The sequence below is a fragment of the Zosterops lateralis genome (assembly GCF_965231275.1).
Source record: "Zosterops lateralis genome assembly, chromosome: 3".
NCBI lineage: Eukaryota > Metazoa > Chordata > Aves > Passeriformes > Zosteropidae > Zosterops > Zosterops lateralis.
Genome location: NC_139764.1, coordinates 69,021,768 through 69,045,093, shown reverse-complemented (window position 1 = coordinate 69,045,093; position 23,326 = coordinate 69,021,768). Strand labels below are relative to the sequence as shown.

The window sequence follows — 23,326 nt, the reverse complement described above, 5'->3', positions numbered from 1 at the left end:
AAAGGCTGAAAATTATTCAGTGCTTCCTGATTCAGCACACATTAGAAATCAAATTCTAGGTAGAGTGTACACAATTTGGCTTTAAAATGTTATCATTAGCTTTACAATCCATTGTGATAATTAGATTTATTAATAGGTTTCATTGCCAATGATAGTTCTGTTATTGAACTGAATGAAAAATATAAACAATTTTGGCACAAAATTATTTCTACCAACTCAATAGTGTCTGCTGGCTCAAACTGCATCTTAAAACAAAAGATCATTGCATAAAAGAAATTAGGCGCAACCATGAATACCAATAGATGTAGTGTGAACAAATTTGAAATCTCAGCTAGAGTTCAATACTGAGCACAAGCTACCTAGTTCCCTTTTCTCTGCCTTCTAAACAAGCACCTGCTTTTATTCAGCATTTGGGTGCTCTGCCAAGCCCTCAACAAACCCTAAGAAAAGAGATTTTAAAGATGCTGCTGCCAGGGGCACTTTTACATATTTCTCTACACATCATTTAAAGCTCAAGTGATCACAGTGTGCTGTAGGTGCCCACAAGGCACCCCAGGTACCCCATAAATCAGCTCTTCAAGGTAGGGGCATGGTGGGACCAGCTCATGTACCTCCCTTTGCAGAGCTTAAAACACAGCTGAAGTGCAGATGCCTTCACAATGATCATCTTCTGCACACACTTTCCCAAAAACTAACACAAAGCAATGTTTAAAGCTCAAAATGGACCCATTAACACCTCAATTAGTGCTAAGAAAGGAAGCTCTGGCTTCCTCAGGTTTTTATTTTAAAATAAATTCAATAACACACTAATCCAAATATTTAAATGGGTCACTTTCAGCAGGTTTTAAATGGTCAGCAAGGGGACTGGGGGAAAACAAAGCACAGAAAAAGATATAGAAATCAGTAGTTTCTTGAAAAGAAAAAAAGCAACTTCCATCTAATCCCTCTTCCCCACCGGAAAGGAGGAGCACAAAAGTAAATCTACAGCTTAAATACGATAAGTACCCTTTGGAAAAATCCTAGGATTTCCTGAAGAAATCCATGCCCCTGTCTCCCCCTGCTGAACGCGGTCGGGAACTGCGCCTGGTTCTTGAGAAAAGCACCTTCTCTTCCACTAAGCTCAAGGGTTTTCCCACTCACAGACACCTGCCAGTTATTAAACTACTTAATTTCATATTAATCAAACATTGTCAACGCTTGTTAGGAGGAGGAGGCAGAGGTTTAAATCATTACACAAAACACCCAAGAGAAAACTTCATTTTTATATCTTCTTCCTTTTAGGTACACTTACCTATTTCAACAAGCAACATTTAGCAGCCTAAATCCAACTCATGGTGCCGCCCTCTACTGACTGCAGCCACAGCACCCTGCATCTATCCTTGAGCAGGACCAGGAGGAACAGGGCCAGTCACACCACATCACCCTCCTGGCTGCCCCAGCCAAGTCCCATTTTTACCCCTTGGAAGTGGCACAAGCCCTGAAGGTATTTGCAGGTTTGGAAGGTATTTGAAGGCTGGGAGGACAGTCGGGCTCTGCACAGCTGCCTCCTCTGGCCTTGAACAAGGGGCTGCAGAAAGGAGAACAGCAGCAAAAAGGCAGAAGCAAACCTGTTCAGGCTGAAAGAACAGTAGCTACTTCCCAGTTATGCCTGAGTCATTATTGCCCAGGGAGCACAGCAGGAAAGCAAATTTTATTTCCAGAACATTTTTTGGTGTTGTTGTTCTTCAGTTACTAGCCCAAAGTTTCAGAACACTTAAGTAGAAAATTGGCTAGACTGATTCCTAAACCCTATCAAGAAGTGAGACTTAAACAACACTGGATGCAAAAAGCAGCTTCTCCTTGTAAAGTTTTACCCATCCTGGTAACTGTTATTCAGGAGGGAGTTGATCAATGTTTGAATGACAATGCATCTTGTTAATAAAAAATAGTTATTAATGGACGCACCGTGCAACAAGTCAATAATGTTGGGCAAGTGCAGTTGAGTGGTTTTAACTGTGTGAAGCTCTTCAATACTTCCTTGGCCTCCTTCTGCATCTCTTGAGAGGTGGTGTAAAACCATGCACAACTACATAGCTGATATTTCCATGAGAAAAAGTATCAGCATGCCTTTCTCACATTATCAACATTTCCAATACCACCACCAATTTTCTCCTTGCATTTTTTACTAAGTTACCTTGACTATACAAGAGACACACCTTTGAAGTATTAGATTTAGCCTTTGTTGGCTCAACAGAATTACCCCCAGTTTGCAGACTTTAATGTTATCCCAGTTGTCATTTTCATTCTTCAAGAAGAAACCACTTCAGTATTCAGATTAGGGACATGATTATTTTTTTCTTCTTTTTAAAATAATTTCAATGCTTTCACATCTTGCCAGTACATATCTTGGCTGTTAACAGCAAAATTTAGGAATCAGTGGTCAGAGTGCAGCCTAACCCATCCAGAATGCTCTTATTATCAACTCTACATCTTGACTCACCACTCTTCTACTTTTAACAACTGCAGACTTTCACTATGAGTTGTTCAGTCATCTTAGCATTCACCTTGCCTACTTGCTTGAGGAAGAGTCATCAGACTCTTCCTTATCATTTCTCTCACCAGCTCAGTATTTGACTCAAAAGCCTATGGAATACAACTAGAGATTTTTGTGTTACTATTTCTCTGCTGTATTTTGCAAGTTAGAACTGGAGTTAAAAGGCATCAAGTGTGCAAGCCATTTAATTTCAACCTAGCCTTCATTCTTTAGTTTGAACATCTGACATTGCTTATGGTTTACAAGTTTTTTCTGCACAATGTGCACTTCAGAAGTACTTTGAAAAATACCATAATCTCATTAGAACACCTTCAAAATTTATTTGCATCTATTGTAATTACAAAGAATATAACAATATAAATTTTATTTTAAAGTGACAACCCTTTCTAACAAACAAGGTCACAAATTAGTGTGCACCTATTCTGGCTTTGGGCAAATTTTATAGGATGGAAATTTTCCTGCATGAGAATTTGTGACATTTTACAGCATAGTATTTTCACAGTTCAATACACAGGAACAGAAATACATCCATTCCTCCTTGCAGAACACTCCTAAGTATTTCTGAAGTATAGAAATACACAATTTCATTTGTTTTACTGAGAGGAAGAAAAGGAAGAATCCATCCACGGCCTTTGTCAAGCCTCATAGAATACACTAATAGTCCTGATGCTCTCCTCCCTGAATTTACTCTCTAATTAGACTTCATTTTTTTTTTCTTTAAAAGGGCTAGGAATAGAATCACTGTCTTGTTTACAACCTTGCAGAAGACATGGGTAGGGAAAAAAACAAAACAACAACCTCAGACAAAGATGCACACTATTACAAATGCAAACAGCCATCAAATTATCCAGTTTATTGATGGGAATTCAAAACTGATACAAAACATGCCCTCTCTGCATGTTGTATTTTACCCTTAAAATGTTTCTGACGGTGTCAGGTAGATTCAGAATTAAGAATATACTTCGGCTTTCAGCATGTACCTTTTATAAAGGTATTACACAAAAGCCACTAACTTACATAACATGTGGTCCCAAAATTACTTACAGACATTCTGTTTATCAAAAGACTCAGATCTTCTGCTGATCTGATGAAATAAAGGCTTAAAAATGTTTTAAGCCATTAAGTATCCTATGGCAGAGTCAAGAAAGTTTATGATTTCCATTATAATCTTGGGCATAAAAAGGCAACAGTCCTAAAAAAAGCAGCCCTCCGGAATATATGGAATGTGGCAACGGATATGATGCCAATTTGTAATGATCAAGTTAAGTAAAACAGATTATTAAAGCTATGAATGATGTGAGCAGTATCACAGCAAAATAGTTAATGAATACCACAGAACCAATCAAGTTTGAAAGTTGAGCAAATGTTGTTTCAATCAACAGAGATTTGTAATGTCAAATATACAAAAACATTTTCTAAAATAAATTCCTAATGCAGAAAAATTGATTGAAAGTTTGCTCCTAGCTAATAGTACCTTTTATTTAAATTGGACCCTAAACTCATCAGACAATACATAGCCCACACTTTTGGACATTTATAATAAAAAAGCTTTTATTTTCAATTGAAACAAATGCACCATCCTGCACTTTGAAGGCTATAATGAGCCATAAACATATTCCAAGGTGTATCAATGGCAACAGATTTGTTTCACCTCCACTGAGAAGTTACATAATGCACTCTTAATTGGTAAAGAAAATTTAAACTCAGCCTTCTCAAAGCTTCTGTACTGTGTTTCTTGGTTAATTGTACAAGTTCCACAGTCAGACCAAGAGCTCGCACTGTGTGCAGATACTGTAGTCATTCAATAGTATGTTTAATCGTCATCTTCCTCCTCTTCCTCTTCCTCCTCAAAACTGTCTTCAAAGCCCTCACTGTCTTCCTGGTCCTCATCACCTTCTATTGCTGTATCCCATTGTGGGTGATTTTCTGGCACTGGTTTTGCTTCATGAACTTCCAGCTGTAATTGGATAAGGAAAGAGAAACGAGGGGAAAAAAAGAGTTACAGACAATAAACAGCAAATTGGGAAAACAAACAAATCCACACACACAAAACACACAACCCACAAAAAAAAAAAACAGTTAAAAAAACTCACTAAATAACAAAACAAATCCCATCTCACTCTCCAAACCAAAACCAAGAACTGCTTCCAGAAATAAGGCATGCCAGATTATTCCCATTAACTGGATGAATCTAGGACTAAGGAAGGGCAGGGAAATGGCACGGCAAACATCAAAGTATAAAAAGACACAGCCAACCATACTGCAGAAACTGAATGAACATTAGAAAAAACATGAATTAAAATACACATGCATGGGAAAGCACCTCGAATTTTGGTCCCATTTAATCCATCATAAAACTACCACTGTACATTAGGCAGGAAACATTTCTAAGTCCAGCCTTCCCACTTGTTTTAAAATCAGGACAGGTTGAATTCTTATAAACACGTTCTGGTATTTTAATGACCATATGAAGTAGCTTTTGATGTAATACAAGTATATAACACAGTCAAACATCACCTTCAATGGTTTAATCTGGTCCAGTCCCATATATGAGTCCGATCTTAAATAAACTGTATACTGATAGTTTCCAGGCTTGCCTGGTGCTGGGAACTTCAGCTCTACCTACAAAAGAGATTTCATACCATAAAGTTCTTAGTGCTTTCAAATGACACATTGAAACAAATACCTGAGTCTCCACTGAACACTACTACAGAAAAATAGAAAGTTTTCGTTTCTTACTAGGGACACTTCTTTGAATATCTCTATGTAATAAAATACCTGCAGAAAAGAGTCACAATACTCACACACAGTAACTGTCATGAAAGCTGAATAATCGAGTTATTCAATCTTTTTTTTTTTTTCTGAATTAGGCTAAGTAACTACAGTTTAACCCTGCTGTATACGCTAAAGCTCGGAAACTCAAACAAGTTAAAGTATTTAGTCTGCTGAAAGTTTTGTCTGATTCCGCTGTTATTTGAAATTGAATGTAACATCTAATTTGGAAGAACAAACACATTAGGTCTTCATTTTTCAGAAAAGTGGCAAGAACACCGCTGAAGGTTACAGGTTCAGTAAAGTTCACATGAGCCAAAGCTAATTAATTTGTTACAGTCTCTGGTGTACAGAAAAAGAATACTTAATATTTCTAACAATTTTAACAAATGTAGGAATTTCACTGTGTATGAATACTGCTTTTCATCATCTTTTGATATTGGGGAAAAACACGCATATTCCACAAAGAAACTTCAAAGTCATCTTAAATTACTTTTTCTTTCTCCGCTATCTTTCTCTCTTTCTATCAGGAGAGTAAAATTTGTTTTTCATCGTAAGAGGTAAGTATGAAAAAAATTAAAATCTACATGTATTTGCATACCAGAGACACTTCAACAGTTTTGTAATACCCCAGAAAGAAAACTCTCCAAGTACTTTACCTCTTCTTTATCTTTTAGTGTACAAACATGATATGGCATACATATTAACATCTGCTCCTTCCGATCTGCAATATACAGCCACCACCATTCTTGTTTTTCCTTTTAGAAAGAGGAAAAAAAAACAAAAGTAAAAAACCACCAGGATTATTGCAGTCATAGAAAAAGATGCCCCTTACACTTTTTGACAGGCAATTAGGATTCACTGGTCTTTGTAATACAGATGGAAAGGAAAGGTTTGTGTCTGGTGGCTTTTTTAAACTCTTGGATGTGCATGAATAAAATACATGGTGTACACTGCACACTGAAAGCAAACAGGTTATCACAAGTAACTGCGTGTCTCCAAAGGCTTCATTCCATCTATTCAACTTTGGCTACTATGTAGGACATGGAACCACCCTGAATAATTGTGTCCACTAAAGATTAACAAGCAACTTCATGCAATATAAAACAATGTTAGGTCCTTCAATACGAATCCAAACTGGATAAAAAGCTGAGCATATAAAGAAAGGAAAATGTAAAGACAGATAAAGAGCTCTTGGCAGAAAAGTCTTTTTCAGGCAAGTATGCTCTGCCCCACTGCTTCCCCCTCCGAAAAGTGAAACAACATTTGAACACACTGAGATTTCACTTCAAGGAATAGACTCAGTATCAGTCAATATTTTTAAAGGATTCCCAATAACTGCTCCCTATCACACACAAGTTTCCAAGTAACTGCATGTCTCAAGGTTTTGCCATTGCAGATGCTAAAGCAGAGTTCCTAAATTAATTAAATTAGTGTGGTCCTCCATATAAGACAGCAACACTGTACAAAAATAGTGGTTTTTTCCTTCAGCTGGAGTCTGAATTTTAGGTCTGTGGTGCAGTTCAGCAGCACAGATAACCATTCTCAAATGGTAAAGACAGTTCTTTAACATCAACTTCTTCATTTACACACTACACCTTATTGGTTAACCCTCTGACACTCGTTTTAGGCAAAATCCACTTTGTTTTAATAGAAGCTGTAACCTTTTTATTGTTTAAAAAAAAATTTAGTACTGCAAAGTTACTTCCTGTTTCTACACCTCCTAAAGCCTTTTTTTTTTAAATAAGTGAGAATAGTGAGGAACAAGGGGGAATACTTCTATATGGTTGTGAAGAAGTATTTTAGTAGATAGTTAATAATCACAACAGCATTATCTTACCCTTAGGGGAAAAAAGTGAGCACACATTCTTTTTAGACAACCCAAATGCTGAACTGTGTTTCCAAACCAACTTTTATCCACCCCTGATGGTTTGGTAACTTACCATGTTTGTAACAGTCTAGAGCCCTAAAAAGTGCATCTTATCGGAGTTACACGTCGAAGCTCCAAACCAGGGAGCAAAGTTTTATACATTTACACCAAAAACAATCAGGCAGTTGCCTCAGTGTCCCATAAAAAGTGGTTGTTTTGTTTAATTTTTAATCTAATAGCACTAGAAGGACTGAATGAAAAGATTAAGTGAACTTTCAACACCATCTGTGAGCTACTTCAAAACTTCACACTTGGGAAGCAAATGCTGTTAATACCTAGATTTTGAACAATTTTTTTCTCTAATGGAAGAGTTACAAGTTCAGTAGTTTTAGATTTTTTTAACACCTTGGAAGCCAGTGTTTGGTGATCTGAGATTTAAAGCATGCATGTTGAAAAATTACAATTAACCCCTTTTTTCTTCTGAAGTGACTAATTGTTATACTATAACAATCTCACTGAAATATTCAACTATTTACAACAAACGAGACACTCACACCAACAACTAAAAAGACTGATTAGCACTCCTGAGTTCTAGAACTGAGAAATGTAAAATTAACTCAACACGTTGAATTTCCTATTTTGAAGCACATAAAAGTAAAAGTATCACATTCCCTCGTGTTTTTGGAACGGGCACAGAGAACAGGACAAAAACCTATCCATATACTATTTAAGACCAGAATGTGCAGAATTATAAATCCTTCTTACAACTATTCCAAGTGATTTTCTTTAGGAAAAACCATCCCATATGATTACAAGACATAAGTTATTTTATCTGTTAAGTTTCAACAGTAAATATATTGTCAATCTTCTTGACAGCTGTAGCAAAGAAGACTCTTAGGCAGTCGAAGTGTTTATTTCTTAGCCAAGAGGCCTCTAGGAATAGAAAGATGAACAGTATAAATAGTACAGATGAACAAGAGCTACAGAAGCAAGATTCATTACAGAAATGGCTAATCACCATTTTGGGCCTATGAGGACTGTGACTATAATAAATAGGACCTGCAGTTGTATCAATATGTTATTTTTGATTTTACCAAAAATTGTGCTGACTTACTATACATTGTTCTTCAACAACAACAACAACAACAACAACAACAACAACAACAAAAAAAAAAAAAAAAAAAAAAAAAAAAAAAAAAAAAAAACACCACCACAACAACAACAAAAAATTCCTTGCTGTTGAGAGTGATGGAAACAGACAAAGATCAAAATAATCAAATGGCTTTTCACAAAAACTAGTAAAAATAAGAGCCAAGTGAGAAAAAAATGCCAGTGCAAACAACAATCATTGATCTAAAGTTCAAAGGATTCTACAGAATAAGATTTTTTGAAGTAAAACTCCTGACCTCAAAGTGCCATCACTTTTTTACAGAAAGAACAACTGTGCAGGATTCTGATTTTCCTCTTGCTTATTGGGTGGAATTTGAAGTTTATGCCTGTGAGAATCTGGCAAACTAACAGGCAAGCGGGCAAAAATCCCTTTAACAGATGGGTGCAAGGTTTGGCATGCCAGGGAACCAGTATGTTCATGAAATTGGAACACCAAGGCCAGTTTCTACCTAAAAAATGTCAAAGCTACAATCTGTGCAGTTTCTGGACCCATGGATGCAGGAGCAGAAGATAATAATCTAGGAACCTGCATAGATTAAAGAGATCTCTGGCAGAGTAATCAACTGTCCCAAAACTTGGATGAAACAGCATTAAGGCTGCCTCCTGAGAACAAGTATTATTATGCTCTGCTACTACTCAAACATTTTTAAATTCTGGAACACAGCATTTTATCTCTAACTTTTTATCTCTGAACTGCCATGACCATAGTACAAATAATACTCTAAACAGATGAAAAAAAATCCCAAAACAGAGTATGATGGTTTTTGTTCCTCAGATGTTGCAGATCAACTCTATCTGAACATGCTCCCACTGCAGCTACGGCACAAAGTACAGTTGCATTCAACTTCCATGAAATCAATGAAGAGAAGTTGGAAAATTTACAACTGCAGTACCATGAGAGGATATGTGTGTATCTTTCAAGTTCAAGCATTCAGATCAGCCCTAGATTTCTTTTTAGCAGCAAGCTGTATTTAGGTCTTTTATCACAAAACCCATATGTAACTTGGTTACACACAGCTGAAGCTTATGCAGCTTTATACAGAGTAAGTACAATCAAAGTCTCTGAAAGGACCCTTACTTCAATAAAAGAGAAATACAAATATTCAGCACCCCTAAGGCACTGGGCATGGCACTTACTGCCTGTGAGCTTCAACTGATGACCAAAGCCAGCTGCCTTCACAGCAAGGAGGTATTAAGACTCTGCAGCACATTTCACATGATCTAAGGCAGCCAGAAGAGCAGAATGCCAGCACAACTTTTAACATTATGCTGGTGTAGTGCTGGGAGCTGTACTGAGAGATGGGAGTGCATCCAAGTGTCAGGAAAATACAGCTTCAAGTTCAGCCATTACAAAACTAGCTGTCAGCTAAGGCCTTCAGGAAGACAATTTATTCGCCTTACGTCCTCAGGAAAAAGTCTTGCTTCCCACAATTTACTTTTTAATGCTGCTAGCAGGTAAAACCAGCAGGAACAATGTGATCACCAGCATGTGGACAATGGCATATGTTTGCACATGCAACAAGCTGTACAGGGTATGGGTATAAAGTGCCCTGGGCACTGAGGAGAGGGAGCCAATATACACTGTGTCTTCCTTTTCAATTCATATTTTACTCTTCTTTTCCACCTTAGTTGTCTTCTTTAAACCACAAGAGGAAGCATAAGCCTTGCATCCCATCCCCGTTACTGGAGATTGCACAACAATAGAGAAGAGATCCCAGATTAGTCCCTTAGTCAGACTGCAAGGACGCAAAAGAAACCTCTGACCACTGGCCAGGAAAGAATATGTGGCCAAATACTCCTTTCTCCTGGTTCCAGTCAGGTCAGCCCAAGGACCTGACTTATCTGCTTAGAACACAAACCTCCACTTGGAAAAATCCCCTCTTTTTCAAGCTTCCACTGCTGTTAAATATTTCTCAGACAACTACTGAGTGACTAGCTGTTAGTGCAAGTAACAACTGATATACCAGATAATGCTTTCAATACCAAAGGCTTTGTAAACACACCTCAGCCTATACTGAGTCACCACTCTCAAAGACATCATTTCCTCTGACACTATCCACAATTGGAACTTGCATTTTTGAGCTCTATAAAAAAGACAGTTCCACAGTTGCCTTCCGACACATCCAGACTATGCTGTGGTGGCAAGAGACAACTTTGCCAACCAATCCCATCTCCCATAGCTGCAAACTGTGCTGCCACCACATTGCTGCATTGAGACTTGAAGTCAACCAGTAAGCCAAAACTATCTGCTGATCTAAATGACTCCCAAACTCTCCTGTGATTACTGTGATTACATAGGAGGGGTCAGGACCTCACCAGGCACTTGCAGTTAGATGTTAGAGTTAAAAATACCTCAATATTTCACCTTAAGTTTTATACAGGTTTGCAAGTCTCTGGGAACTGGGTAGAAAGAATAATGAAGAAAAAGGTTTTAGAAAAGTATCTGAAAGTGTTTAATTTTAGAAGTTAAGACTTTATAAAATTAATATTAGATTTTTTTCCCAGGCACTAAGCTTTCTAAAAGGCACAATACTTACAGTAAAAATATAAAAGGATCAATTAATATTAAATTTCATGCTTTACAACTGTAACGTTTTTTTATTACTGACCTCAGGAAAAAAAAGACTGTAAACAGGATGTGTTATCTTTGACTTCGTTTCAAGAAGGGCTCGCTCCTTTCTCTGTATACTTTGCTGTAATTCTTGCCACTCCTGTCAAAGATAAGATTAAAGAATTACTGTGCACAAACCATCTTTCACATTAAAAATACAAAAAATTATCCATGAAAATGGTAGATGTGACTAGTTCTTGTGCAATACTAAACATAAAAGGAAAAAGAAGATCTGTGGAGTTTGCACACATTCTTCAAAACTTGATTTTACAACACTACCTATATAAACACTCTGTACCTCAGCCATAAGAGTTCTGATTACAAGTTTGATGATTCCTTTCCCATCAGAAGCTTAATCTCACCCTATATGAGCCATTCAGCTGTCACTCAAGTCTTTTAGTGTAAGACCTGTGGTGCAGAAGTCATCTACCACCACAATGTTTCACTCTCTATCACACTATTAGTTTCAAACAAATACCCTGACAGTTACTGGAGTTCAGTAAGCACCTGTACAAGTTTGTTCAACTATGGCATGTTTAGTATGTACTTTGCAGCACACAACAGCCACTGCCTGTAAAGAACACACTTCAAAGGAGAGACTTTAAGTCACAAATCTGTAGGAGATAGTAATCAAATTCAGCTGAAAGAAATATTTTTTTTCTCCTGAAGTTTAGCAATTTTTTCTCATGTAATTTCTAAGTTTTTTGAGCATGCTGAAAAGACTCTTCACTACTCACTCTGAAACAAACTTGCAATGACAAAGCTCTTATACCAGAATGAGGTCTGAAAACCTCTGGAGAACAGGTATTACTCCTTCATCCTAGTGTTGCCTAGCCTGAGGGGATGCTGGAGGATTAAAATGCATTTTCTCTCAATCCCATAGGCAACATTACCCTTCAAGAGAAAGTAAGGCTTACAGCTTCATCGTCTTTGTTTTGCTTCTCATCTTGTTCTCTGTCAGAGTCTCTGTCACTTCCATCCTCTTTTTCACTTTGTGAGTCCCTGTTTGTTTCTTCTTCTTCAGATTCACTTCCTTTATCAGAGACCTCCTCCTCCTCTTCCTTCACAACGACTTCCTAATGGGAAAGAAAAACAAAAACCCAACACCTCTAACTTAGTTTGTCCCCATTACTGTAGTACACAGAATTCACAGCACCTGCCTTAAGGTTGGGTCACACATTTTACACTGTTCTTGTGTCACAGAGTTATGTCTACAGTGAAGATTAATCCTTTTCATCTCATTTGCTAAGAAGAGCATGGAAGCCATTTTACTTCTCCATATGGCACTTGCAACAGGAATAGGAAAAAACAGTATTTGATTCCCAGATTGGATGTCCCATCCCTGCAAATGTTCAAGGCCAGACTGGATGGGGCCCTGGGCAAACTCATCTAGTGAGGGACACCCCTGTCCATGGCAGAGGGGTTGGAACTAAATGCTCTTTAAGCCAGATGATCTTTCAATCCAAACCATTCTATGACTCTGGGACTGCATTTCATAGTGTCTTAAGAAAAATACAGAGAACTTAAGAAAGTACAAGCTACTTAATTTATCAGAAGAAAGTCTCATTTCAGTTTTTATCTTTAAAGAAAAAGTAGAAGCTCCAGAACAATTCACCTCCAAGAAGGCAGCATAACAAGAGCTAACAGTAGAAGGGACTACAAAGCAAATTTTTTTAAATAGTTGAGCAGAAATTTCAGCAGGCCACTGCAAACATTACCATGGTGGTTCCCTGATTACTTCACTAGTAATTGTTAAATGTAGAGAAAACAAATGCTGTTTTAGAAGACACACTTCACGAAAGCATAAACTGAAATGTAAGACACAGATACAAAAGCCCCCATCAGATTACAAGTGATAAACTGAATAAAATTATAAATATCATTGAATCTGTGAGCTACCCCATTAGCTTGTTTTTGCTTCTGCTGCTTCTGTGGTTGCAATGAAGGTGGCACAGGCTTCTTTTTCACTGGCTTCTTTTTCTTCGATTTTGAAGCTTTCTTGGTTCCTTTATTCTTTTGTTGCCATCCTTTGCTCTTAACTTTGCTGGCATCTCCTTGCTGCAGGAAATCAGTATTAAAATATTTATTCAGTTCATAAAATTTCAGTCATTCAACTATAATTTAAGTGTTTTAAGCTGAGAACCAAAATTAGAAAGCACAGCTCAAAGGACACTTCAGTAGGCATTTCTGAAAAAAAGTGCTTGAGAAGCACACAATTAGCAATTTAAGACCTGAAAGAAAGTTCTCTTTAATTAGCCAGAGGAACATTCACTGTTCACTTACCCCATCTTCTGCTGGCTGCTCTTCTGCTGCACATATAGATTGTTCCTTTTCAAACACTTCCTGGTTAGAGAAAGATGTGAAAACAACTAAGGCCTCTCTGTACCAAGAGCAAATTATTATTTCATATTTGAACTTAAACTAAATCACCTTAATCAGGTCTGAATATTTTACTCATGGCAAATTTTTTTATCAGTGACAGACACAACAGGGGATTAACAGATCAAAATTAAACACTATTTCAAACATTTGGTCTCAGATTTTTCCATCACTAGTATTATAAAGAAATTTAGTAGCAACATGTCATCTTGTTCTAAAGAATCTACTTGTTTTATAAAGCACAAAAATCCTATATCACAAAAGCAAGCAGTAGTAAAATGCTAATTCTGCTCCAGTTGTCAGAGCATTAAAAACTTCAACAGCTGCTCTGCTACTCAGGGACAAAGAACAACAAATCAAACCAGAAATGTGAAACATTAAGACACAACACAATTTTAGTATTCTGTAGACTGGGACACCTCTATGTAAATGGATTTTTTAATGCATTTCTTTCTTCTAAATATACTATATGCCATTAAAAGAAAAAACAACCCAAACAAAATAGTCACAAGGAGCTGTCATATATAAAGATGGCAAATAAGAAATAGCACCACAGAAAACATGCATCATACAAAAGGCTAGCTCTCATCTTACAGTCATGTGTTTCTATGAGAGCACTGCCTAGTGGAGATCACACAGGAAACATCTTAAATGAATTTTCTATACACTGTTAGACATTTTAGTTTCTAAGTACAGTTCAATATCCTAATAATCTTCAGTTTCCTTCATTTTGCAATTCCAGTATAGTGATACAGTGCTTTTACTTTCTACCTACTGCACCCTCAGCTACCGAAGTATGAGCACATGGAGCTTATATATACAGACTTTCTGCTGAACTGCCTTCAACTGATCTCCCCTGTAATACTCAGGCTTGTGTGCCTTACCTTAGAGGTGTAACTCAGGCCTTTTGTTTACTTAGACAATGTCATTAGTACAGATGCAAAAATTGACATTGTAGTCTTTGACACATCAAAGTTTGTTTAGGTTCTGTGTATTAAAGTTTTTTGTTCAAAGAAGGCCATTACTGCATTTTAAGCTAGAAAACAGGCACAAGTCACAAGTTTAACTGTGAGGGTATAATATTGTTTTGGTTATGCCACACTGTTTCCTACACAACAGTCCACTTTATGTGACACTGGTTACCTCCTTTATATTAAGTTATGCATATTCAGCATTCTGCTGGACTGTGTTTCTTTCATAGAAGTGTCTAAAACCCCCAAGAGATTTGTAACATTATGAGCCCACATAAAGCAAAATCAAACACTGTCCTGAGGACTTGAGTATTTCATTTTAGTTAAAGAACCAAGTTTCTGAATGTCTCTTTTCCTGTTTACAAACCTCAGAGCAGTATCATTTGCCATATTCTTTTACCGTTCCCTAGACAACTGCAGTGGTTCAGGCTGAACTTTGATTTTATTCCAGGAAAACTTTCTCATTCAGAAACAAAACCATAAGGACAGATTAAGAGCACAAGTTTCCAATTTCAAATCTTAACCTCACAGTTGTGTTTACAAAATAACCATGCCTTTTTACTAGTGTACACCCAACAGTTACCATGAAAGAACAAGTATTCTTAATACTTACTGCCATAGTCTGTCTTGTTAGTGTGACCAGAACAGTGACAAGAGAACCTACTGTGATGTTGTTACTGTCTTCATCATCCAAAACTAGTGCAAAAAGAAAAGCAATACATCTATTAGACTTCTTTAGAGCCTTTTTCTCCATTAAACATTGTTTCTGCTACTTCTAAATGTAAGCATTCCAATTCCACAATTTTTAACAAAAAATAATTTCAAAGTATTATTTAGTAAGTCTCTTACAACTTCAAATATACTATCAGAATGAGAACTGGTAATTCAGCAACCTATAAAACCACAACAATGAGTTTGAAATTTTAATTGCATGAAAGTTAGAAAATTCAAAGATATAGCTGCTGTGGGAACCATAACCCTGTAATACTGGGCATTATATATTAAAGCATAAAACTTCAGAAATATGAAATACCACACACGACCAGAGGGACCCTGTTATATTTGTTCTGGGAATCATAATTTTCATTTTCCTGACTTTCATATGATTAACAACTCAATTTCAATGCCACATTAACAATCATGCATTTAATTATTTTTAAGGAGAAGACAAAGGAAAATAGAAGAACAGCAATGATTAGTTTAACTAAAACATCAAACAAACCCCACAGGGGAGTCACTGAGGAATTTATACCTCCAACCTATAAACTGGAGAATGTCTCAGGTAGGAGAGGAATATCCCAGTGTTATATCCCAGTGTAGACATTTTATTAATTCCCCTCCAGTCCCTCCCTGAGAAAGCAGTTTTACTATTCACTAGTCTTACATATATATTTTCTATAATGACAATACTGAGCTAAACAGAAAAGTATCTGCATGGTTTAATCCTCTACACCACACTTGAGTGCAGCTGTGTGACAAATGAAGACTACAGGCAGGAAAATGTTGTTTGTCAAAATATGGGGAGGTACTTCAAGATTGAATTTTAAGCAGATTTACAAAACCACATGCAATTCTATGCTACAACAACAGAGTTTTCTGTTTGTTTAAAAAAAAACCAACAAAACAACACAAATAACATTCACAAACACCAAAATCAGCAGACATTTGCTTCCTTAACAGGTATTTCTTCTAATGTTTGCTTTTCACAGGGGGACTACACATAAGCCAAATTACAGTCACGCTCCCCAAACAAAGCATATCACATTTTGAATGTGATCATTGCTATCACAATGAAAATATAAACTAGAAGTAAGAATTAGAACAACCTTTCAAATACCACACATTTACTAGCACTGACCTTCTACAAAGAAAAGGAGACCACAGAACCAATTCATTTTTCACTGCAAAGATGTCTAAGAGGAACTGCTTACAATATACCTAATCTTCAGAGAGGGAGAGCATTATACATTCACTAAAACAGTGCACACAAAATGCAGCTAAGCACAGCTTGGACAAATTCTTCCAGATATAAAAACTATACCAGGATTATCACAAAGAAACCCATGAATATTTAGTCATCAGTGTCTCCAACTCAAAAACCTCACAAATGACTCTGCACACTGAAGAAAACTGAGCATAAATTCTGGAATAAGAGTAACTGTTTAAGATAGCTAATAAAAGTGGTATTTCAACCAGAATTCTACATTGCTCATGAAATATTAAAATCAAAGATGAAATTTCAGATAAGCTCCTGGATGAGAAATGACTGCTGGCTTGGGAATACATGGAATGTTTCAATGTACTTTACTCCTCAGACTGTAAAGAACCCACCACTCCAAAGAAGTATGTAATTTCCAGGTCACATAAATAGCAGTGAATTCTGTTTCAGCATCCTCCAAAAGCTTACTGCCAGCAGACTATCAAAATGTCAGGAGAGTGACATACACTGAACAAAAGGACCTCCCACTCACCCTGTGGTTTTATATCCATAGTGACATATGGAAAGCTGCCAAGGACAGCCATAACTTCTTCATATTTCTTATCTTCTAGGAAGTGCAGTAAATTGCGACGATCTGAGCCTTTCAAACTCACCAAATCTTGAATACTTTTGATTTTATACTGAAATAAAAAAAGAAGAAAGGAAGTCCCATGGTAGCACAGAACACTGACTACAAATAAACTCTTGATAAAACATCAGTGGTGTCCCCACGTTACTAATACATACACCCCACTACATCTGTTCTTATAAAAACCCCACACTTTAGGAAACTAGCAGGCCTATGTTTTGAGAAACAATAAACAAAGAGGCTGCACTCAAACCTACTAAACAGAACTGCTTTGAACACTGGTGTGTTCCTTAGTATGTCACCCCTTAGAAATGGCTCTTTGTAGTTTCATTATAAAACTGTTATTTCAAACAGGTTTTTCAGAAAGTTGAGCCAAGAAATCTTACCAAAAGGGGCTTTTATCTAGATAGAATACTTGAGTGCTTTCAGATTTACATTAGCAGAAACAACCAAAAATATAAGTTTAGGGGGTTTTTTTTGTTTGTTTTTTTTTTTTTTTTGTACTGAACTGCAAATCTCAATCTACTCCTTCTAAGATTTGCAGAGCAGAGCTAAAAGGATAAAACAAACACAGATTTGAATACTTGATTACCTCACCATTATAAATGCATGTACTTTATTTAAAAAATTCATGCATCCAGGTAGACTGATCATACTGCCAATCTAAGGCACTGTATTTTTGAAGAACTCAATGCATGTGATCCTGTACAAACTAGCCCAAAAAAAGAGGGTTTTCCCCTCTTTCACAGCAAACAAGAGATAGGATTACAAAATAGCCAAATTATTTAGTTTTTTACTTAGTTACAATGCACATCAAAAAATACACCTAAAATTGCTTATTTTTTCATATGTCCTCTGTAGTTTAAGACTGGATTTAAAAAGTAAGACTTTAATGATACCCGTAAGAGAATCTTTTACTTTATCCAAAGGATATGACTATTTGAATATTTCATGAACAAGCTTCTTCAGAGAGGATTAAAAACATGCAATACCTAAGAATTCTTAGTCTTCTAATTAACACAGAAGCATTTAAACATCCCCTAAGGCTGTAGTTAAAGCTAAACAAAATTTCCATCAGGTAAAAATAATATTTTCATGATTCATCCAAATTAACCACTTTAATAAAACTATCAGAAAAGTCAACAGCTTCTAGAAGAAGCAAAGGGCTATTTCTAACCAGGCATTCCCAGAAGATACACTAGATTCACACAAGCAGGTTTAAATGCAGAGGCAGTTGGTGAAACAGAGTGAAGAAACACATGCAGGTAATTCAGACAAGACTATTCTTTTCATCCTTACATTCTACAAATACCAACACTTACCCAGCTACAGTTACATAGCAAAAGCTTTGTGAGACACATTCTTTCACACAAAGGATCACAAAACCTGAAATGTTTCCCACAGTAACTGATTTTTTTTTCTTTTATGAACCCCTCTGTGTAAGCTTCCAAATATATTTTCTATCAAAGTACATTAAGAACAATGTAAAGCCAAACAACCCCTCCACCCCACCCATCACCAGAAAAAACGTCCCAGTAGGATATTCCTGACACATTCTGGAAGAATATTAAATAGGAGATAGGACCTTTTAAAAAGAAAGAAACTGTTTCTGTTGTTTGTTAGGTCAATACAAATTGATCTTTTACACTTATTTACACTTAAGAGATCTCTGATCCTAATTCCCACCTCCTAGTGAGATGGTCTTTAAAGAAACCAAAAGCAGACAGAACATCTAGGAAGTATTGTATTGAGTTCCTTAAAAATAAATCTATTTTTATTCTCTTAGTTCATTCATGACCTTGCTTCCTTATGCACAAATAGATAAAAGAAGTAGCAGATAGCATTTTAAGGGGTTACCAAGTATCATTTGTATTTTTATACCTTTTTATGATTGGAAACTCTCCTCAGATTGTCCTCTTCAATGTGAGGCAGCTGTAGAAGGGGAGACTTGAACTGCTGAAGTCCCTGGACTGTCATCTGGGAAAGCTTCATGCAATTTTCCAAAGATCCCAAAGATGGGGCACGGAACTCCCTTTCTTGGGGAGAATGAAACAAATGACATAATTTTTAATTTTTTTTTTCTTCTTATACTTTCCAATGTACACCTCTATTACAGAAAACTTTATTTCTAGTCCACCAAGCAAAAGAAAGAGACATCTTAAAATGTTCAGTGTAATTAACTAGCCAGCCTTTTTACTCTCACTCCAGCCACAAAGACCAGCAGACATTTTTTCCCTCTATTTAGGATGTCACAGCTGAACTCTAAGAAAGGGAAAGACTTCAATCTAACTGCATAATGTGTCTAAGTAATTACTATAGACAAAAAATTTCACCAATTCAGTTAAAAAAAAGCAGCATCAAACAAACTTATTTTATATTTGTATGTTTTATGTATGTGTATGTATAATGTGTTTGGTGTATCATTTAATATAATTTACCATTAAACATTAATATTTTACAATATAATACATTATTTGTAGCATTTTAATCTTGAGGAATGAACATATAGATAGCAGCCTATCACATGCAAGAAGAAAACTACATTTATAATTGAAGCTAAGCAGAGCATTATATTATGTTAGAAGGCAGTAAGAAGTGTTGTAAAAATATCAAATGTACGACTTAGAAATAAACTTATTGGTTAAAAGAGGTGTCTCAGCAAATACCTATTGGACTTTTCTTTTAGAAATTACCTATAGTTCTTTCCATATTTTAATATACAAAAGGCCTACACTCATAATTAAAATTATTATAAAGTAGACAAGGAGAAGAAGTCTTAGCCAGAGCAAAAGAAAAACACAAAAAACCAATTAAACACCCCCCCACACTTAGCAATTATTAATACTCAGCACATCTGCAAAGAAATGGACAAGCAAAGCAGACACAAACTGCAGCATAACTTTGTTTGACAACCATTCATTCATAAATAAAACTTCTCATAAATCCTGTTTCAAGAACATTTCAGACCATTTATTATCTTGCTGCAAATTTCTAAGCAGCTATGAGGGCATAGTAACTGCACATGAAAGATCAACGTTCCCTCTACTTCAGCTGCCCCTCTGCTCTTCAATTTGTTTCTTCACTAATTACACCAAGCTATAAATACCATCAGCTATCAAATCAAATCACATGGAAGGACGTGTGACAATTATATGCAATGCAAGGAGAAATGTAACACACAAATGGAACTACCTGGCTAGACAGACAGGTAACTAAGAAAGATGTAACCTCGATCTTTTAAAAAAAAGACGTGGCAATGGGAAGATTAATGTCCCAACCAAGTAACACTACATTTACTTTCCATCTTACCCAGCTTCCACCACCCCTGTAATTTTTTTGGATGCTGCTGCTAAGGAAAGTCACAGGATTTTCTTTTAAGTTAAAAAAACACATTGGAAACCAAGTCAATAAAAGAATCCTAAATAATCTCTGACAAACTGTCTTTTGCAGGAAATTCACCTAGAGCTTTGAGACCACAGAGCACTAGTCAGAGTAGAAAATACTCTCTTTCTTAAAGGATTGACCCATCATCCGTATGACAGTAGAAAAATATTTTAAAGTTGGAAAGTTATTACCTTGGTTTCCTGACAAGAACACAGGTCTTTATATTCCCTGAGAGTGAATGCAAGGACAGCATAGCTTTTAACATCCCCCAAATGCCCCTACCATAAAATTAATGTCATTGCTGTACTTATTTCGACAGCTTCTGATTGTCAAATTGCACAATACAAGAAAGATGACCTTTAATGTAAGGTTATTAAATTGACTGAAAATATAGAATCATAAAATAGTTTGCATTGACCTCAAATATCATCTAGTTCCAACCTCCTGCCTTGGGTAGGGACACCTTCCACTGGACCAACTTGCTCAAAATCTCATCCAACCTGGCCTTGAGCACTTCCAAGGATGGGGCATCCACAGCTTCTCTGGCAACCTGTGCCAGCGCCTCCCCACCCTCAGCAGCAAAGAATTTCATATCTAAAAGCGCCATCTTTCAGTTTAAACCCAACATATGACATTAAAGTAGTCAATCCCAAGATTAAATGCAGATTTTAGTTGCTTGTGAAAGAATGGCATACACCTGGGTCAAGCCACAACCTCTTCATTACACTGCAGCTTCCAGCCTGAGTTAAGGAACATGCTTTGGACAGCTGAACGGATGCCTAACTTCTGCAGACACTGGAGCACATCCCATGTTTTTGGCAGCAAACACCTCACTTGGCAAGGCAGCTATCTACTTATACTTAAGGATGATCTCAAGGAAGCCATGAAAACAGTTTACACCTGCTGGTTCCTAGGTATCAGTTAAATTGTCATAGAACAATGGATGCAAGCAAGGGATGCCACAAAGCAAAGCTAAGTGGCAAGATCAAGAAGATTGATATTAACTCTTTCTTCGAAAGACCGGATTACAAGGTAAGGATAAATTGCTGCAGACATTTTTAAGCTTCTAACAGTAAAAAAAACACTTCAGAATATTTGAAAGACAGGAATGCAGCACAAAATGAGACTTCTCCTCCCAGTATCAATTTCAGTTTTGCAAAGTATGATTTGTCCCCAAAATATTTCTTTAGGTAGTATTAAGACATGTCATTACCGTTGTACTTTGTAGCATGTGATCCTTTTATGTACTATGTCAAGGTTGATTTAAGTGAAAACTAGAACTAACCCCAAAACCAACTTGCAGTTAAGTTTTAAGCCACTTAAAATTACGGTGACAAATACAAACTTAAGCAAAGCAGTCTCTTAAAAATTTCAATATCTAACTTCAATTTTATTCATCTCAAAAAAACATAAATTACACAAAACCAAACAATGCCACCTTTACAATTTCCAGTTGTTTCGCAGGGCAACGCAGTTCTCTCCCCCTGCGCAGTCATCAAAAACAGGGTCAATGCCTTACGTTTGCCAAATACATAGTAAGTAGTAAGAGCAGCGACTTCGCTTTAGACCAAAGACTAAAATTCTGAAACCAATTTCATTACCATTGGCTGTTAATGGCAACTGTTGGGTACCACCTTCTCTTTTAACACCCTGTGCTGAGAGCACTGGCATGGAAACAAGAGGAAATTTTTGGTTGTTCGGTACAAATTTCTGGCTACAGCCACTTTCAAACTTTGGAAATAATTTTGAGAAAAGCTGCTAGAGAAATACCAGACAAGTCCTCAAGTATAACTATGATACATACCTACTTTTTCTCCAAATCTAGGGAAGTAATTTCTACCATACATAATGACAGCTATAAATTCTCTTCCGCTTTCACAAAATGATCGAGGCTGGAAGAGGTAATGATAATCTCTGGAAATCATCTGTGGTAGCAGTTGTTCAGATTTGGTTTATAAATAACCATTTCACATGCTAACAGAAAATTAGTTTACACCACTGTATTTCAAAATGCTGTCTCCTTTTATTTTAATTTAAGTTAAAATCTAAAGTTCGGGAAACTTCAAAGCAACTTATTAAGAGCAATGCATTTATAAATTCAATTAGTTTGAATTTTCTTTCAAATTAAGAAAGTATCTCTGTATATTCAGAACTAGAGGAAAAGAATAAGCTACCTGAAGGTCATTTAAGTTGCAAGGTATGTAATACATTCTGTTCAGTATCGTTTCAGCTTTTACAGGAAGAACTATAGGTGTTTCTCATTTTTCAAAGACTTCCAATTCTGTGGCATAAAAAAGTGCTTCTGCCTGTGTTGTTTTGGTTGCATTTTGCACAAGAGAAAATGACTACTTGCTAATTGACTAATATATACAAAGGCCATCTAGGCCATTTCAACAGTATTTTTCAGAGCCTTGAAGTATTTTACAGTATCTCAGAAGTTCAGGTATTTTTTATAAAACACTATCCAAATTTAAAAAAAAATAATCTAAGCTAGCACACAACATCCTTATCTGCTCACATCCTCTCTCACACTTCATTTTATTATGGAGCAGAATTTCCAGCACCACTTGCAATAGTTCTGGAAAATATCTTCCCCAAAACAATTTTTACTAGGAGGCTATCAATGCTAATTTAAAGGAGTTTTGGTCTAGTAAAGATCAACCAGTAATTATTGTTTAATAGCAAAAAAAATGGTCATCAGTTTGACATAAAAAATGCCTTGACTGTGTTTGGTGCAATAAAGGAATGATATCCAAATCTTTGCTTACTCACACTGCAAGGAACCATCTTCTGATTAACTGCTTTTTTACAGTGGAAAGAAAAATGCTTAAATATTATATTTCAATTAAATTGTAACTTCTATGGCAATTACAGCTAAGCACCTGTCCCTACAAGCTCAGAATAAAACTACATAGCAGGCTAAAGAGCATAAAATTCTGATATGGAGAAATATGAGCAACATACAAAGAAATAATGGCAAAGAAATTATCTAAAAAACAAGAGGCACTCATAAGAGGAGAAAAAAACTATAGAAGTGCAAATGGAAAGAACACAAGTTTTATACTAAAT

At 36.3% G+C, this 23,326-nt stretch overlaps 1 protein-coding gene across 1 annotated transcript in view; it reads right to left on the bottom strand.

The window, feature by feature from the left end:
* Positions 1–2,833: 2,833 nt before the first annotated feature.
* The window catches only part of SEC63 (SEC63 homolog, protein translocation regulator), a 58,125-nt gene continuing 37,632 nt past the window's right edge, over positions 2,834–23,326 (bottom strand). The window contains exons 12-21 of the mRNA XM_083856287.1: positions 18,755–18,909; positions 16,778–16,925; positions 14,920–15,002; positions 13,240–13,299; positions 12,856–13,014; positions 11,874–12,032; positions 10,955–11,056; positions 5,965–6,063; positions 5,051–5,155; positions 2,834–4,490 (exon numbers count right to left, since the gene is read on the bottom strand). Coding sequence (XP_083712413.1) covers positions 4,347–4,490; positions 5,051–5,155; positions 5,965–6,063; positions 10,955–11,056; positions 11,874–12,032; positions 12,856–13,014; positions 13,240–13,299; positions 14,920–15,002; positions 16,778–16,925; positions 18,755–18,909 — 1,214 coding nt within the window. The 3' untranslated portion in view covers positions 2,834–4,346. The remainder of the gene's footprint in view (positions 4,491–5,050; positions 5,156–5,964; positions 6,064–10,954; positions 11,057–11,873; positions 12,033–12,855; positions 13,015–13,239; positions 13,300–14,919; positions 15,003–16,777; positions 16,926–18,754; positions 18,910–23,326) is intronic.